The 19,971-nt window shown below is 42.9% G+C and overlaps 1 protein-coding gene across 1 annotated transcript in view; it reads right to left on the bottom strand.

Annotated features, from left to right (window-relative positions):
• Window positions 1-245: 245 nt before the first annotated feature.
• Window positions 246-19,971, bottom strand: part of LOC123057863 (60S ribosomal protein L35a-1-like) — a 60,646-nt gene continuing 40,920 nt past the window's right edge. Inside the window, exons 2-4 of the mRNA XM_044480739.1 lie at window positions 714-730; window positions 383-611; window positions 246-287 (exon numbers count right to left, since the gene is read on the bottom strand). Of these exons, the coding sequence (XP_044336674.1) occupies window positions 246-287; window positions 383-611; window positions 714-730 (288 nt within the window). The remainder of the gene's footprint in view (window positions 288-382; window positions 612-713; window positions 731-19,971) is intronic.

The raw sequence follows: 19,971 nt of genomic DNA, 5'->3' as shown, positions 1-19,971 counted from the left end.
CCTACATCAACCAGATTGAATGACCCAAACTAAAGCATCATCAATCTCTCGATGGACACACTGCACAAGTCCATATACTTTAGGCATGTTATATATTGCATCTACACTTGGAATTCTATAACATAAATCCTAGTCATTCTCAAGGCGCAGGACGAAATGCAACACACATGCTAGAGTAAAATCACACAGAGCAAAGCAACAGCCTTAAACAAACATCATTAGCGATAGTGCAGTAGATGCTAACTTTATATGCTGCTTAGGTACATGAACACTCTGACCTTGCGCCCCTGCACACAACGCAAAGCAACAAACAGCCTCAGCAAAAAAGCACCATCAAGAAAGCAAGCAGCGGATCAAAAACTAAGGGCGGGCGGGCACTGACCATGGACTCCGTGGGGAGGTTGGACTCAAACTGGGCACGGACGACACCGGAGTTGCTGTGAGGGCGGGTGATCTTGCCCCAGAGGCAGCGGTAGTGGGTGTCGTTGCTCTTGGTCTTGGCCTTGTACACGTATGCCAGGTGCTTCCCGGCGTACCACGCCACGTCCTCCTTGGTGTTCACCCCCTCGACCTGCACCAGCGACGTGCTCTCGTACTGGTTCGACGTTGACCTGTAGATCAACCCCCACATCACCGTCAGTGCTCCGGCCAATCTCACCATGAAATGAATCGCCAGATCCGCCGAGAGCATGGCCAAGAACGGGGCTGCTCACCTCTTGAAGCCGAGGATGTACTACAAAAAAATACACTTCCGTGATGATACGTGTTTGTCACAGTAGGTCGCATTTTCTGTCATGCATGTACATCCATGACAAATTTATGACAGAATCAAGATAGTCATACTTGTGCTGTCGTAGAAGTGTTCCATGACATTGCCAAAATTATCATCACGGAAGTGTCCACTTCCATGACAATAAATCGCGCGTCACAGAAGTGCTTTCGTCAAGGGTGACCGACATGTGGCATCCACCGTAACAGAACTCCGGGTCAGATTTTGGATCCGATAACCCATTAATAGCCACTACCAATGCCGATTTTCCACATGTAAAATTCTCATTGGCTGACGGATCGACGCGTCAGCTCCGCGTTGGCACAGGTGTCACTCATCCAATGGTCGAGATGGGCCTATGATATGTTGACACATGGAGCGGCCCAAAAGTGGCCCACAAAGTTTAAATGGGCCGGCCCAACCGAAGGCCCATAAGATTTAGCGGACCATAATGGGCCGGCCCAGCTAAAGGCCCACAAAATTTAGCGGACCATAATGGGTTGGCCCAGCTAAAGGCCCACACGATTTTGCAGACCATAATGGGCCGGCCCAGCTAAAGGCCCACAATATTCTGCGGACCACAATGGGCTGACCCAACTAAAGGCCCACAAGATTCTGTAGACCATAATGGGCCGGCCCAGCTAAAGTCCCAACATTCTCTGTCAAATCAGCCCGTCAACGGCCTGTCCTAAACTTGTAATCAACGCGGCCCATGGTCACTTCCGGCCCGTTAACAGTCCGCTAAGTAATTGGGCTGAATTACGGCTCGGTGTATTTCCGGCCTATTAAAGGTCCGACTTCTTTTGGGCCCATTTACAGGCCATCAAAACTTTCGGCCCATAAACGACCGTGAAGGATTTGGGTCATATTCGGCCATGTCTGACATTCGGCCTGTTAGAGTCCCACTATAGCTTTGGGCCACTTTCGGCCTGTTGTCATTTTCAGCCTGTTAACGCCGGACGTAAACCATGGGCCATATGTGGCCCAACGTCATATCAGGACCATTAATGGCCCATGTAAAAATGACGATAATGTGCCTGACCGAAGTTCCAGCCTATTAAAGGCCCGTGTATTAGGTGTTGGGGAACGTAGTAATTTCAAAAAAATTCCTACGCACATGCAAGATCATGGTGATGCATAGCAACAAGAGGGGAGAGTGTTGTCTACGTACCCTCGTAGACCGGCAACGGAAGTGTTGACACAACATAGAGGAAGTAGTCGTACGTCTTCCCGATCCGACCGATCCAAGTACCAAACGTATGGCACCTCCGAGTTCTGCACATGTTCAACTCGGCGATGTCCCTCGAGTTCCGATCCAGCAAAATGTTGAGGGAGAGTTTCGTTAGCACGACGGCGTGATGACGGTGATGATGTTCTATCGATGCAGGGCTTCGCCTAAGCACCGCTACGATTTGACCGAGGTGGAATATGGTGGAAGGGGGCACCGCACACGGCTAAGGAACGATCACAATGATCAACTTGTGTGTCATGGGGTGCTCCCTTGCCTCAGTATATAAAGAAGGGAGAGGGGGAGGTGCGGCCGGCCCTAAGGGTGCGCCTGGAGGAGTCCTACTCCAACCGGGAGTAGGACTCTCCCCTCTTGCCTTGTTGGAAAAGGAAGAAGGAAGGGAGAAAGAGGAAAGGGGGGCGCCGCCCCCCCTTCCTTGTCCTATTCGGACTAGGGGGGAGGGGGGCGCGGCCTGCCCTGGCCGCCCCTCCTCTTCTCCCTTATGGCCCATGTAGGCCCAATAACCCTCGGGGGGGCGGGTTCCGGTAACCCCCCGATACTCCGGTAAAATCCCGATTTCACCCGGAACGTTTCTGATATCCAAATATAGGCTTCCAATATATCAATCTTTATTTCTCGACCATTTAGAGACTCCTCGTCATGTCCGTGATCACATCTGGGACTCCGAACAACCTTCAGTACATCAAAACACAAAAACCCTAATTACGATCGTCACCGAACTTTAAGCGTGCGGACCCTACGGGTTCAAGAACTATGTAGACATGACCGAGACACGTCTCCGGACAATAACCAATAGCGGAACCTGGATGCTCATATTGGCTCCTACATATTCTACGAAGATCGTTATCGGTCAGACCGCATAACAACATACGTTGTTCCCTTTGTCATCGGTATGTTACTTGCCCAAGATTCGATCGTCGGTATCTCAATACCTAGTTCAATCTCGTTACCGGCAAGTCTCTTTACTCGTTCCGTAATACATCATCCTGCAACTAACTTATTAATTGCAATGCTTGCAAGGCTTGAGTGATGTGCATTACCGAGAGGGCCCAGAGATACCTCTTCGACAATCGGAGTGACAAATCCTAATCTCAAAATACGCCAACCCAACAAGTACCTTCGGAGACACCTGTAGAGCACCTTTATAATCACCCAATTACATTGTGATGTTTGGTAGCACACAAAGTGTTCCTCCGGTAAACGGGAGTTGCATAATCTCATAGTCATAGGAACATGTATAAGTTATGAAGAAAGCAATAGCAACAAACTAAATGATCAAGTGCTAAGCTAACGGAATGGGTCAAGTCAATCACATCATTCTCCTAATGATGTGATCCCGTTAATCAAATGACAACTCATGTCTATGGTTAGGAAACATAACCATCTTTGATTAACGAGCTAGTCAAGTAGAGGCATACTAGTGACTCTCTGTTTTTGTCTATGTATTCGCACATGTATTATGTTTCCGGTTAATACAATTCTAGCATGAATAATAAACATTTATCATGATATAAGGAAATAAATAATAACTTTATTATTGCCTCTAGGGCATATTTCCTTCAGTCTCCCACTTGCACTAGAGTCAATAATCTAGATTACACAGTAATGATTCTAACACCCATGGAGCCTTGGTGTTGATCATGTTTTGCTCGTGGAAGAGGCTTAGTCAGCGGGTCTGCAACATTCAGATCCGTATGTATCTCGCAAATTTCTATGTCTCCCACTTGGACTAAATCCCGAATGGAATTGAAGCGTCTCTTGATGTGTTTGGTTCTCTTGTGAAATCTGGATTTCTTCGCCAAGGCAATTGCACCAGTATTGTCACAAAAGATTTTCATTGGACCCGATGCACTAGGTATGACACCTAGATCGGATATGGACTCCTTCATCCAGACTCCTTCATTTGCTGCTTCCGAAGCAGCTATGTACTCCGCTTCACATGTAGATCCCGCCACGGCGCTTTGTTTAGAACTGCACCAACTGACAGCTCCTCCATTCAGTAAAAACACATATCCGGTTTGCAATTTAGAATCGTCCGGATCAGTGTCAAAGCTTGCATCAACGTAACCATTTACGATGAGCTCTTTGTCACCTCCATATACGAGAAACATATCCTTAGTCCTTTTCAGGTATTTCAGGATGTTCTTGACCGCTGTCCAGTGATCCACTCCTGGATTACTTTGGTACCTCCCTGCTAGACTTATTGCAAGGCACACATCAGGTCTGGTACACAGCATTGCATACATGATAGAGCCTATGGCTAAAGCATAGGGAACATCTTTCATTTTCTCTCTATCTTCTGCGGCGGTCGGACATTGAGTCTTACTCAACTTCACACCTTGTAACACAAGCAAGAACCCTTTCTTTGCTTGATCCATTTTGAACTTCTTCAAAACCTTGTCAAGGTATGTGCTTTGTGAAAGTCCAATTAAGCGTCTTGATCTATCTCTATAGATCTTAATGCCCAATATGTAAGCAGCTTCACCGAGGTCTTTCATTGAAAAACTCTTATTCAAGTATCCCTTTATGCTATCCAGAAATTCTATAACATTTCCAATCAATAATATGTCATCCACATATGATATTAGAAATGCTACAGAGCTCCCACTCACTTTCTTGTAAATACAGGCTTCTCCAAAAGTCTGTACAAAACCAAATGCTTTGGTTACACTATCAAAGCTTTATTCCAACTCCGAGAGGCTTGAACCAGTCCATAAATGGATCGCTGGAGCTTGCACACTTTGTTAGCTCCCTTTGGATCGACAAAACCTTCTGGTTGCATCATATACAACTCTTCTTCCAGAAATCCATTCAGGAATGCAGTTTTGACATCCATTTGTCAAATTTCATAATCATAAAATGCGGTAATTGCTAACATGATTCGGACAGACTTAAGCATCGCTACGGGTGAGAAGGTCTCATCGTAGTCAATCCCTTGAACTTGTCGAAAACCTTTTGCAACAAGTCGAGCTTTGTAGACAGTAACATTACCATCAGCGTCAGTCTTCTTCTTGAAGATCCATTTATTCTCAATTGCTTGCCAATCAAAGGGCAAGTCAACCAAAGTCCACACTTTGTTCTCATACATGGATCCCATCTCAGATTTCATGGCTTCTAGCCATTTTGCGGAATCTGGGCTCACCATCGCTTCTTAATAGTTCGTAGGTTCATCATGATCTAGTAGCATGACTTCCAGAACAGGATTACCGTACCACTCTGTTGCGGATCTTACTCTGGTTGATCTATGAGGTTCGGTAGTAACTTGATCTGAAGTTTCATGATCATTATCTTTAGCTTCATCACTAATTGGTGTAGGTGTCATAGAAACCGGTTTCTGTGATGTACTACTTTCCAATAAGGGAGCAGGTACAGTTACCTCATCAAGTTCTACTTTCCTCCCACTCACTTCTTTCGAGAGAAACTCCTTCTCTAGAAAAACTCCGAATTTAGCAACAAAAGTTTTGCCTTCGAATCTGTGATAGAAGGTGTACCCAACAGTCTCCTTTGGGTATCCTATGAAGACACATTTCTCCGATTTGGGTTCGAGCTTATCAGGTTGAAGCTTTTTCACATAAGCATCGCAGCCCCAAACTTTCAGAAACGACAACTTTGGTTTCTTGCCAAACCACAGTTCATAAGGCCTCGTCTCAACGGATTTTGATGGTCTCTTATTTAATGTGAATGCAGCCGTGTCTAAAGCATAACCCCAAAACGATAACGGTAAATCAGTAAGAGACATCATAGATCGCACCATATCTAATAAAGTATGATTACGATGTTCGGACACACCATTACGCTGTGGTGTTCCGGGTGGCGTGAGTTGCAAAACTATTCCGCATTGTTTCAAATGTAGACCAAACTCATAACTCAAATATTCTCCTCCATGATCAGATCGTAGAAACTTTATTTTCTTGTTAGAATGATTTTTAACTTCACTCTAAAATTCTTTGAACTTTTCAAATGTTTTAAACTTATGTTTCATTAAGTAGATATACCCATATCTGCTTAAATCATCTGTGAAGGTGAGAAAATAATGATATCCGCCACGAGCCTCAACATTCATTGGACCACATACATCTGTATGTATGATTTCCAACAAATCCGTTGCTCTCTCCATAGTACCGGAGAACGGTGTTTTAGTCATCTTACCCATGAGGCACGGTTTGCAAGTACCAAGTGATTCATAATCAAGTAGTTCCAAAAGTCCATCAGTATGGAGTTTCTTCATGCGCTTTACACCGATATGACCTAAACGGCAGTGCCACAAATAAGTTGCACTATCATTATCAACTCTGCATCTTTTGATTTCAACATTATGAATATGTGTATCACTACTATCGAGATTCATCAAAAATAGTCCACTCTTCAAGGGTGCATGGCCATAAAAGATATTACTCATATAAATAGAACAACCATTATTCTTTGATTTAAATGAATAACCGTCTCGCATCAAACAAGATCCAGATATAATGTTCATGCTCAACGCTGGCACCAAATAACAATTATTTAGGTCTAATACTAATCCCAAAGGTAGATGTAGAGGTAGCGTGCCGACCGCGATCACATCGACTTTGGAACCATTTCCCACGCGCATCGTCACCTCGTCCTTAGCCAATCTTCGCTTAATCCGTAGCCCCTGTTTCGAGTTGCAAATGTTAGAAACAGAACCAGTATCAAATACCTAGATGCTACTGCGAGCATTAGTAAGGTACACATCAATAACATGTATATCACATATACCTTTGTTTACTTTGCCATCCTTCTTATCCGCCAAATACTTGGGGCAGTTCCGCTTCCAGTGACCAGTCTGCTTGCAGTAGAAGCACTCAGTCTCAGGCTTAGGTCCAGACTTGGCTTTCTTCTCCTGAGCAGCAACTTGTTTGTAGTTCTTCTTGAAGTTCCCTTTCTTCTTCCCTTTGCCCTTTTTCTTGAAACTGGTGGTCTTATTGACCATCAACACTTCATGCTCCTTCTTGATTTCTACCTCCGCGGCTTTTAGCATCACGAAGAGCTCAGGAATAGTTTTATTCATCCTTGCATATTATAGTTCATCACGAAGCTTTTGTAGCTTGGTGGCATGATTGAAGAACTCTGTCAATTACACTATCAACAGGAAGATTAACCCCCAGTTGAGTCAAGTGATTATGATACCCAGACATTTTGAGTATATGTTCACTGACAGAACTATTCTCCTCCATCTTGCAGCTATAGAACTTATTGGAGACTTCATATCTCTCAATCAGGGCATTTGCTTGAAATATTAACTTCAACTCCTGGAACATCTCATATGCTCCATGACGTTCAAAACGTCGTTGAAGACCCGGTTCTAAGCCGTAAAGCATGGCACACTGAACTATCGAGTAGTCATCAGCTTTGCTTTGCCAGACGTTCATAACATCTGGTGTTGCTCCAACAGCAGGCTTGGCACTTACCGGTGCTTCCATGACGTAATTCTTCTGTGCAACAATGAGGGTAATCCTCAAGTTATGGACCCAGTCCGTGTAATTGCTACCATCATCTTTCAACTTTTCTTTCTCAAGGAACGCATCAAAATTCAACGGAACAACAGCACGAGCCATCTATCTACAATCAAACATAGACAAGCAAGATACTATCAGGTACTAAGTTCATGATAAATTTAAGTTCAATTAATCATATTACTTAAGAACTCCCACTTAGAAAGATATCCCTCTAATCTTCTATGTGATCACGTGATCCAAATCAACTAAACCATGTCCGATCACCACGTGAGATGGAGTAGTATCAATGGTGAACATCAATATGTTGATCATATCTACTATATGATTCACGCTCGACCTTTTGGTCTCCGTGTTCCGAGGCCATATCTGTTATATGCTAGGCTCGTCAAGTTAAACCTGAGTATTCCGCGTGTGCAACTGTTTTGCACCCGTTGTATTTGAACATAGAGCCTATCACACCCGATCCTCACGTAGTGTCTCAGCACGAAGAACTTTCGCAACGGTGCATACTCAGGGAGAACACTTGTACTTTGATAATTTAGTAGGGGATCATCTTAAAATGCTACCGTCAATCAAAGCAAGATAAGATGCATAAAAGATAAACATCACATGCAATCAATATAAGTGATATGATATGGCCATCATCATCTTGTGCTTGTGATCTCCATCTCCGAAGCACCTTCATGATCACCATCATCACCGGCGCGACACCTTGATCACCATCGTAGCATCATTGTCGTCTCGCCAATCTTATGCTTCCAAGATATCGCTACTGCTTAGTGATAAAGTAAAGCATTACAGCGCAATTGCATTGCATACAATAAAGCGACAACCATATGGCTCCTGCCAGTTGCCGATAACTCAGTTACAAAACATGATCATCTCATACAATAAAATTTAGCATCATGTCTTGACCATATCACATCACAACATGCCCTGCAAAAACAAGTTAGACATCCTCTACTTTGTTGTTGCAAGTTTTTACGTGGCTGCTACGGGCGTAGCAAGAACCGTTCTTACCTACGCATCAAAACCACAACGATAGTTTGTCAAGTTGGTGTTGTTTTAACCTTTGCAAGGACCGGGCGTAGCCACACTTGGTTCAACTAAAGTTGGAGAAACTGACACCCGCCTGCCACCTGTGTGCAAAGCACGTCGGTAGAACCAGTCTCGCGTAAGCGTACGCGTAATGTCAGTCCGGGCCGCTTCATCCAACAATACCGCCGAACCAAAGTATGACATGATGGTAAGCAGTATGACTTATATCGCCCACAACTCACTTGTGTTCTACTCGTGCACAACATCAACGCATAAAACCTAGGCTCGGATGCCACTGTTGGGGAACGTAGTAATTTCAAAAAAATTCCTATGCACACGCAAGATCATGGTGATGCATAGCAATGAGAGGGGAGAGTGTTGTCTACGTACCCTCGTAGACCGGCAACGGAAGTGTTGACACAATGTAGAGGAAGTAGTCGTACGTCTTCCCGATCCGACCGATCCAAGTACCGAACGTACGACACCTCCGAGTTCTGCACACGTTCAACTCGGTGAAGTCCCTCGAGTTCCAATCTAGCAAAATGTTGAGGGAGAGTTTTGTCAGCACGACGGCGTGATGACGGTGATGATGTTCTACCGATGCAGGGCTTTGCCTAAGCACCGCTACGATATGACCGAGGTGGAATATGGTGGAAGGGGGCACCGCACACGGCTAAGGAACGATCACCATGATCAACTTGTGTGTCATGGGGTGCTCCCTTGCCTCAGTATATAAAGGAGGGAGAGGGGGAGGTGCGGCCAGCCCTAAGGGTGTGCCTAGAGGAGTCCTACTCCAACCGGGAGTAGGACTCTCCCCTCTTGCCTTGTTGGAAAAGGAAGGAGGAAGGGATAAAGAGGAAAGGGGGGCGCCGCACCCCTTCCTTGTCCTATTCGGACTAGGGGGGAGGGGGCGTGCGGCCTGCCCTGGCCGGCCCTCCTCTTCTCCCTTATGGCCCATGTAGGCCCAACCCTCGGGGGGGTTCCGGTAACCCCCCGGTACTCCGGTAAAATCCCGATTTCACCCGGAATGTTTCTGATATCCAAATATAGGCTTCCAATATATCAATCTTTATGCCTCGACCATTTCGAGACTCCTTGTCATGTCCGTGATCACATCTGGGACTCCGAACAACCTTCGGTACATCAAAACACAAAACCCCTAATTGCGATCATCACCGAACTTTAAGCGCGCGGACCCTACGGGTTCGAGAACTATGTAGACATGACTGAGACACGTCTCCAGTCAATAACCAATAGAGGAACCTGGATGCTCATATTGGCTCGTACATATTCTACGAAGATCTTTATCGGTCAGACCGCATAACAACATATGTTGTTCCCTTTGTCATCGGTATGTTACTTGCCCGAGATTCGATCGTCGGTATCTTAATACCTAGTTCAATCTCGTTACCGGCAAGTCTCTTTACTCCTTCTGTAACACATCATCCTGTAACTAACTTATTAGTTGCAATGCTTGCAAGGCTTGAGTGATGTGCATTACCGAGAGGGCCCAGAGATACTTCTCCGACAATCGGAGTGACAAATCCTAATCTCAAAATACGCCAACCTAACAGGTACCTTCGGAGATACCTGTAGAGCACCTTTATAATCACCCAGTTATGTTGTGACGTTTGGTAGCACACAAACTGTTCCTCCGGTAAACGGGAGTTGCATAATCTCATAGTCATAGGAACATGTATAAGTTATGAAGAAAGCAATAGCAACAAACTAAACGATCAAGTGCTAAGCTAACGGAATGGGTCAAGTCAATAACATCATTTTCCTAATGATGTGATCCCATTAATCAAATGACAACTCATGTCTATGGTTAGGAAACATAACCATCTTTGATTAACGAGCTAGTCAAGTAGAGGCATACTAGTGACTCTCTGTTTTTGTCTATGTATTCACACATGTATTATGTTTTCGGTTAATACAATTCTAGCATGAATAATAAACATTTATCATGATATAAGGAAATAAATAATAACTTTATTATTGGCTCTAGGGCATATTTCCTTCATTGGGTAGGCGCATTTACGGTCCGTCCGAATTTCGGCCTGTCAAAGATCCGCATCATAAATGGGCCACCATTTCGGCCTGCTAAGTCCAGTGGGTTATTTGGCACAATCAGGGCCCAATCTCACTTTCGGTCTATTAAAGGCCCATGTTTTTATGGGCTCGAGATATTTACACCTGTAAACGGCCTATTTTTACTGAGGGCCCAAATTATGTTTAGGCCTGTTAGAGGCCCACTATGGGCACAGGCCTACCAGAAAAATATGAAAGCTTATGCTGATTTAGGCCCAGATATTTTTAGTGGGCTACATGCCAATTTCGACCCATAATCGTTTTTAGCCCAATTGGAATGGGCTCGACGAATGTTGGCATGTTGGGCTCCTACAAAGCTTTCGGCCGAATACATTACTAAGATAAACCTACACTATACAAAAATAGCGTCGTAATTACTGCAGCCTGAGGCAGCATCATAAATGTTGTATCACAACAAAATAAATTCCAACCATACAACAGAAGGCCTATTGGCATAAAGTTTACAGTCCTTCCAGATAAAAGCACCATCAGATTATAGAAGCACAGATCATTTGACCTGAGTGCTAATGTTTCAGGCTGTAGAATCTGATGGAGCAGAGCAATCTCCACCTTTTTTCCGCCATTGCTCTTGAACAACGAAGCGAATGTCTGATAGTCTGGTTTCAAAACCATTCATATCTTGATGACATTTCTCAACCACTATTCTTGTTTCCGAAACAACGTCCATTAGGGATTGGACTTGTGTCTAGAGCACAGATATATCACTCTGTCTAGTAGGAATATTTTGTTCAGTAGGCGATTTGGACGAGGTTACCTTGACAACCAACCCAGAATTACGCAGGAAGGTGCTTTTTGCACTGTTAGTGGAGAGATACTGACGCACTGCAGCAAGAGGTGACATTGTGCCTGTAGTAGCCTCGTCACCTTCAGGTGGTTGTGGTTGTTCAATCATTTGTTCCATAGCTTCCTGAAAGTTTGAACTTGTAGATTAGTGTACCACATAAGTTACTAATGAGATAAAAACAAACAAAGTAGGTTAAACGTTTATACATAACTTATTTTGGTGAACTACTGTAATACATTAGCATGTATTGTAGTGCCAACTACATAATAAAATCACTTTGGGAACATATGTCCATGTAGCATGCCTACTGTATTGTCTATTTCCTCACATTCATTGACATCTAAGGATAAAGATACATGGTTTAAAGTAGGATGAACATAGTATGACATAATTCATATCATGGGCAAACAGATATAAAACAAACATGCTATTTTATCATTGTGTGCACACGTGAACATAACAACTAGATTACAGATCAAGACCAAAAGAATATCCTTCATCTCTTTTAAACCATGTAAGGTGAAATGATACGTTAAGACAACTGTCAATAAAAGTGAACAGAGTAACTGACATTGGCTGCAAACCAAGTAGTTAAATGAACACATCACAGTACCAATCCGTTCAAGGCAGGAGGAGTAAGGACTTACAATAGCGGCTTGAACTGGTGTGCTCATGCCCTTCATCTTGCTGGTGTGGCAATCCTTGAAGATTTGCACTGCATTCGGTTCAGGTTCTTTTTGGTCCACACGGGCTTTCCTCTGTATTTGGAACAAGTCAATATAGATACAATAATATGGCACAAAAAAAGAAGGAAGTAGCAGCTATTTACAAGAGCCTCTCAGTGTGCAATATAGCTACAAGATCCTGTTGTCTGTTGGAATTTCACTTTAGAACGGTTGGTTTTGTTCTTCAAACAGTTAGCCTAGAAGAAGATACACTTGTAAGGCACATACATAAATACAAGTTCAATATGTGGTCTGATCAAATACATATAGTCTACCTTATACTTTGGATCAGACCAGTGTTTAACGAGGGCTGTCCAGTCTTCATCTGTAATATATTCCACTGGAGAAGTTTGGGCAATTTCATTGTTAGCCTTGCCTTCAAAGTGAGATTTTCTAAGGTGGTACCGATACTGTCGTAGAGCAGACTGAAAAACATGAGTGCATGCTTGTTTAGTTGCATCATCTTTCGGATCCAACTTGAACCTCATCTATTGAAAAAAGAATGTGAGTCTTATTAGGAGGAAGCTAGAAAGTATGGGATAGAGCAAGACAATATTACTAATTGCGATGAATAACATTACTTACGGATAAATGGTCAAGGAAGGTGTTAAACTGGGTATTGTCTTTCTCATTCTGTACTGGATCCACGTTGGGAGGATACGTGCATGACACCTAACGGCAACGGTTGCCTCTAATACTAACTTGGCTGACTCTATAGGATCACGTGGCCTTTTTAAACCTGCCTCAAAATGGATCTCCATTCTTCCTCCTTTAGATTTTGTTAATCTGTCAAGCATTATCCCTGATGTCTGTTTCTTCTTGCGACGTGGTGCTAGTTCAACAACGAATATGGAAAGTGTTAGTGTACATCAAACTGTGAGAGTACATATAAAGGAGCATGCAACTGCAACTTGACTCGGTCAGGTACCGTTTTGGTGTTGATGCTCATGAGGTTCATCTGATCTTGCCAAGTCCTGTTGTGTCAGCAGTGCTTCGGAAGTAGTGTTAGGTGTGAAGGTAGCTTGGGAACTGGCCAGTTCCAGAGCAAACGGACAAGTAACTGGTTGACATGCTGGTACAGCTGAAGCGGATGCTGCAGCTGGTGGAGCAGGTGATACTGTGTTTGTAGATTTAGCCGGTGGACTATAAGTACCAGCAGAATCTTGACGGCAGAACCTTTTCCGTTTCACCCGATGAGTAACAGCACTCCCTACTATATTATTTTCCTTGCTCTTTTTTGTCTTTGCCATGCCAAGCTGTACCCACAACACAAAAGAATAAAATCACTCTTCAGAACTCATTGATGCATGATACAGACAAGCAATACTTTGATGTAAGACAACCGTATGAGGATGTAATATGTAAGAAAAAACAGGACGACATGACATATTCACATCTACGATGTGCAAACTAACCAGAAGGATTTTCAAGAAAATAGAAGTAATGCAAGCTAGACACCATATGAAAGATGCAACCAATATTACTCTGCCAAGTTAAAAGTGTCTTGTCATAAGTGGCAATTCGAAAAATTAGAAGCAGTACAACATAGAAATCAATGCAAGATGCAACCACTATCAAACTGCCATGTTAAAAGCGTCCAATCATGAGTGACTGATGTGGGATACACAACAACAGTACTTTGATGTAAGAACATGGTATGATAGGTAGATGCATTTTATTCTAGACACAGAAAGCCATGTCATATGCACATGTATAACGTATAAACTCAGCAGGTGCAATTTAATCAAAATAGAAGAAATACATGCTAGACAACATATGCAACATGAAACCAATTATCACACTGTCAACTTAGAGCAAGCACCTGCGATGGTGGAGTACGGGAGATGAACTCATCATGTAGACTTGGGACTTCAACTTCATTAGCAGTAGCAGTGGCAAATCTAGAGAGTCTCTGTTTGCGTCGGTGCGGAGGACCACCAACATTCCCTAACTTACTCTTTTCCTTCCTATTTTCTGATATTGCCTTATGAAGTCAAAACCACAAGAAGATGAATAAAATTAGCTCTGCATAACTGGTTGATGCATGATACAGACGAACACTACTTTGATGTAAGGCAAGCGCAGGATAGGAGGATGGAATATATACAAAAAAAGACAATGTTTCATATTCACACGTACGATAGGAGGATGGAATATGTATGAAAAAACAATAAGTGGAAGGCATTTCAATAAAATTGGAAGAAATGAAAGCTAGGCACCATATGAACATGCAACCAATATCACTCTATCAGGTAAAAAGTGTCTCGTCGTAAGTGCCATTTCAAGAAATTAGAAGCAGTACAAGCTAGAAGACAATGCAAGATGCAACCTACATCATAGTCCCAAGTTAAATGTGTCTTATGGGTAAGTGATCGTTGCAGGTATAAGTTGTAAGCTACGCATATGCAATTCAACATAATCCGAAGCAATACAAACTAGACATCATACGGAAAACACAACCACGTATAACAGCTCCAAGTAAGAGCAAGCACCTGTGATGGTGGAGTAGGGGAGATATGCTCATCATGTACACGTATGTTCTAGAAACAGGAACACGTGTCATATTCACAGGCATTATGTGTAAAGTAAGCAGATGCAATTCAAGTTAGAAGGAATACAAGCTAGACATCATACGCAACATGCAACCACATATAATAGTGTCAAGTTAGAGCAAGCACCTGTGATGGTGGAGTAGGGGAGATGTGCTCATCATCTACACAGCTATGTTGACTGTCCAGCCTTGTGTTGTCTTGCGAATCTTGTTGGGAGGATGGCAGAGTAGAATCTGTAGAGACCCCCTGTTTGAGTTGCTCCGAAGGACCACCATCATCCACTGCCGGACTAATTTCCTTCAGTTGTAATGATTTTGCATTGTGAAGTCAAACCGATAAGAAAAAGGAATAAAATTCGCTCTTCAGAACTCATTCATGCATGATACTGACGAACACTACTCGGATGAAAGGCAAACACATGATGCGAGGATGGAATATGTATGAAAAACAGGATGGTGTGACATATTCACACCTATGATGTGGTAACTAAGCAGAAGGCATTTCAACAAATTAGAAGCACTACAAGCTAGACACCATATGAAAGATGCAACCAATATCACTCTGCCAAGTTCAAACTGTATGGCATTTCAACAAATTAGAAGTAGTGCATGCTAGAAATCATATGCAAGACACAACCAATATCACAGTGGCGACTTAAAGGTGCCTTATCATAAGTGACTGATGCGGGATATGCAAGAATACTAGTCTGATGTAGAAACAGGAACACATGTCATATTCACAGGCATTATTTGTAAAGTAAGCAGATGCAATTCAACAAAGTTAGAAGCAATACAAGCTAGACATCATACGCAACATGCAACCACATATAATAGTGCCAAGTTAGAGCAAGCACCTGTGATGGTGGAGTAGCGGAGATGTGATCATCATCTACACAGCTACGTTGACTGTCTAGCCTTGCGTTGTCTTGCGAATCTTGTTGGGAGGATGGCGGAGTAGAATCTGTAGAGAACCTCCGTTTCAGTTGCTCGGAAGGACCACCATCATCCAATGCCTTGCCAATTTCCTTCAGCTTTATTGATTTTGCATTGTGAGGTCATACCGACAAGAAAAAGGAATATCATTCGCTCTTCAGAACTCATTCATGCATGATACTAACGAACACTACTCTGATGAAAGGCAAAGTCATGATACGATGATGGAATATGTACGAAAAATGGATGGCTTGACATATTCACACCTATGATGTGGTAACTAAGCAGAAGGCACTTCAACAAATTAGAAACACTGCAAGACACCATATGGAAGGTGCAATCAATATCACTCTGCCAAGTTAAGACTGTCTCGTCATAGGTGGCGTTCATCAAACTAGAAGCAATACATGCTAGAAATCATATTCAAGACGCAAACCAATATCACACTGCCAACTTAAAGGTGCCCCATCATAAGTGACTGATGCAGGATACACAAGAAGAGTAGTTTCATGTAAGAACATGGTGTGATAGACAGCTATAGTATGTACCAAAAATAGGAAAGCGTGTCATATTCACATGTATCATGTGTAAGCTAAGCAGGTGCAGTTTACACTAATTAGGAGCAATACGAGGTAGACACCATATGCAACATGCAACCAGATATCACACTGCCAGGTTAGAGCAAGCACCTTGGATGGTGGAGTAGGGGAGCAGAGACTTGGACCTTGTAATGCACTATCAGTACAAGGAGAATTGGTACAGATGCTCCATTAACATTGCTGCAGAGGACCACCATCATCACCTTTCTTACTCTTTTCCTTCCTCTTTCTTGATTTTGCCTTGTCAAGTCAAACCCATAAGAAAAAGGAATAAAATTTTCTCTTCAGAACTCATTGATGCATGATACTGATGAACACTACTTTCATGTAAGGCAGACACATGATAGGAGGATGGAATATGTATGAAAAACAGGACGGTGTGACATATTGACATGTATGATGCATAAAGTGTAAACTAAGCACAAGGTGCTTGAACTTGTTAGAATCGATGCAAGCTAGAAACCATATGAAAGATGAAACCAATATCACTCTCCCAAATTAAAAGGGTGCCCTAACAAATGTATTTAACCAAATTAGAAGCAATACATGGCAACAAGCCAGAAATAATATGCAATATGCAACGAATAAAGGTGACTCATCGTAAGTGATTGATACAGGATACAAAGGAGAGGTAGTTTCATGTAAGAACAAGGTTAACACATAGATGTAGTGTGTACCAAAAATAGGAAGGCATGTCATATTCACAGGTATAGTGTGTAAACTTAGCAGATGCAATTTACCCTAATTAGAAGCATTACAAGCTAGACACCGTATGCAACATGCAACCACATATCACACTGCGAAGTTAGAGCAAGCACCTGTGATGGTGGTGTAGATGAAGTGCGGTCTTCAGGTACAGAGCTATGTTCAATATCTTTGTTTAGGCTTGATGTTTCTTGAGAATCATGTGGAGAGGATGAAATTGCATTCTTTATAAGAGTATTGTGTCTCATATTAACCCACGCACGTGACTGTCTCATCATAAGCGATAGACGCATGATACACAAGAACAGTAGTTTGATGTAAGAACATGGTGTGATAGGCAGATGTAGTATGTACCAAAAACAGGAAGGCGTGTCATATTCACATGTATAATGTGTAAGCTAAGGAGATGCAATTTAACAAATTAGGAGCATTGATGAGGGATACACAAGAAAAGTAGTTTGATGTAAGAACATGGTTAATATAAAGACGTAGTATGTACCAAAAATAGGAAGGCATGTCATATTCACATGTATAATGTGTTAACTAAGCAGATGCAATTTACCCTAATTAGAAGCATTACAAGTTAGACACCATATGCAACATGCAACCACATATCACACTGCCAAGTAAGAGCAAGCACCCGCGATGGTGGTGTGGGGGAATTGCGGTGATCAACTAGAGAGCTACATTGACTATCTTCATTTAGCCTTGCTGTTTGTTGAGAATCATGTGGGGAGGATGACACCGCACTCTTTAAACGAGTAGGGCGTCTCATAGTAACCCACTCGGGTGACTATCTCATCATAAGTGATTGACGAGGGATACAAAAGAGCATTAGTTTGATGTACGAACATGGTTAATAGACATATGTAGTATGTATCAAAAACAGGAAGGCATGTCATTATCAAAGGTATAATGTGTAAAGTAAGCAGATGCAATTTAACCAAATTGGAAGCACTTCAAGCTAGAGACCATATGCAACATGCAACCACATTTGACAGCGCAAAGTTAAAGCAAGCACCTGGGATGGTTGTGTGTGGCAATTGAGATCATCAACTGCAGAGCTACGTTTACTATCTCCAACTGCTCACACTGCACCCATCAGAGCGCTGAAACGCTTAGTGCTTATCTTTGAATTACACTGGAGCGACTTCTGTCTTTTCTTTTCTGCATTCATCAACACTGCGTCAGAGTCTGAAATACCCATGCATAAAAAACAATAGTGTGAGTATGGGTGAAGTGTGTGCACAATTAGTACAGTGTAAAGGTAGCAGATAGCAGGTCGGTGAGAAATAAATGACAGGAGACATATGATAGCTCTACAACATGCTTGGCACGCTAAATTACTACATGATTCTATGAAAATAACAGTCGACTGAAAGCAAATAGGTCAGTCCATTTTTTCTGCACCGTCCGATGTATAAAGAACGGGCAGATCACCTTCATCTACCTCCAGCCAGTCAGTGTTGATGATCTTCCTCGAAACGCCAGCGACCACCGGCCCAGTATTCCTCCCCTGCCTGCGCCCTCCCCTCGACCTCACCGCACTGCCATGCTTGGCACTGCCCCCCGGCCATCCATTCAAGCCCCGCCGACCTCCAGATCAGGCGGAAGCAGCTCCTGCACCCACACCCCTATGATAGACACCGATGCGTCGCTTCCCCAGGGAACAGGCGGACTAGGTGCTCCGCGCGCCTAAGCGAGTGCTGCTTCAATTAATTGCGGCTCGATTGGCCCTGAATTGAAAGCCAGGCGGGCTACTGACCTCTAGCAAAGGTGAAATAGTAAAAGGGAGGAAACCTTGTGCATTTAGTATCACGAAGAAGATGCAGTAAGAAGCGCTCAACTAGTTTCTTTCATGGGATGAATACGGTGTGAGCGGAGACGTAAGATTTGCACGAATAAGGGAAGAGTACCTCTTTCTGTTGGCAGTGTTGTGTCCTCCTTCTGTTTTTCCGATGATCTTCTTGTTGTTCACCGGAAACCGGAAGTGGTGGAAGACGGTGTGCTACGTATTGAGCTTGCATTGGTTTTCCTCGAAGAGGAAGGGTTGATACAGCAAAGTAGCGTAAGTATTTCCCTCAGTTTTTGAGAACCAAGGTATCAATCCAGTAGGAGGCCACGCTCAAGTCCCTCGTACCTGCACAAAACGATAGCTACTCGCAACCAACGCGATTAGGGGTTGTCAATCCCTTCATGGTCACTTACAAGAGTGAGATCTGATAGATATAATATTTTTGGTATTTTTGGTATAAAGATGCAAAGTAAAAAGTAAAAGCAAAGTAAAAAGCAAATCAAGATTTAAAGTGATGGAGATTGATATGATGAGAATAGACCCGGGGGCCATAGGTTTCACTAGTGGCTTCTCTCAAGAGCATAAGTATTCTACGGTGGGTGAACAAATTACTGTTGAGCAATTGACAGAATTGAGCATAGTTATGAGAATATCTAGGCATGATCATGTATATAGGCATCACATACATGACAAGTAGACCAAAACGATTCTGCATCTACTACTATTACTCCACTCATCGACCGCTATCCAGCATGCATCTAGAGTATTAAGTTAAAAACAGAGTAACGCTTTAAGCAAGATGACATGATGTACAGAGATAAATTCATGCAATATGAAATAAACCCCATCTTGTTATCCTCGATGGCAACGATACAATACGTGCCTTGCTGCCCCTTCTGTCACTAGGAAAGGACACCGCAACATCGAACCCAAAGCTAAGCACTTCTCCCATGGCAAGAACTACCAATCTAGTTGGCCAAACCAAACGGATAATTTGAAGAGACTTGCAAAGATAACCAATCATACATAAAAGAATTCAGAGAAGATTCAAATATTATTCATAGATAGACTTGATCATAAACCCACAATTCATCGGTCTCAACAAACACACCGCAAAAAGAAGAAGATTACATCGAATAGATTTCCACGAGAGAGGGGGAGAACTTTGTATTGAGATTCAAAGAGAGAGAAGAAGCACTCTAGCTACTAACTATGGACCCGAAGGTCTGAG

Source organism: Triticum aestivum, chromosome 3A (assembly GCF_018294505.1).
Source record: "Triticum aestivum cultivar Chinese Spring chromosome 3A, IWGSC CS RefSeq v2.1, whole genome shotgun sequence".
In the NCBI taxonomy this organism is placed as follows: domain Eukaryota; kingdom Viridiplantae; phylum Streptophyta; class Magnoliopsida; order Poales; family Poaceae; genus Triticum; species Triticum aestivum.
The sequence above is the reverse complement of the archived record's forward strand: the minus strand, read 5'-3'. Positions and strand labels throughout refer to the sequence as shown.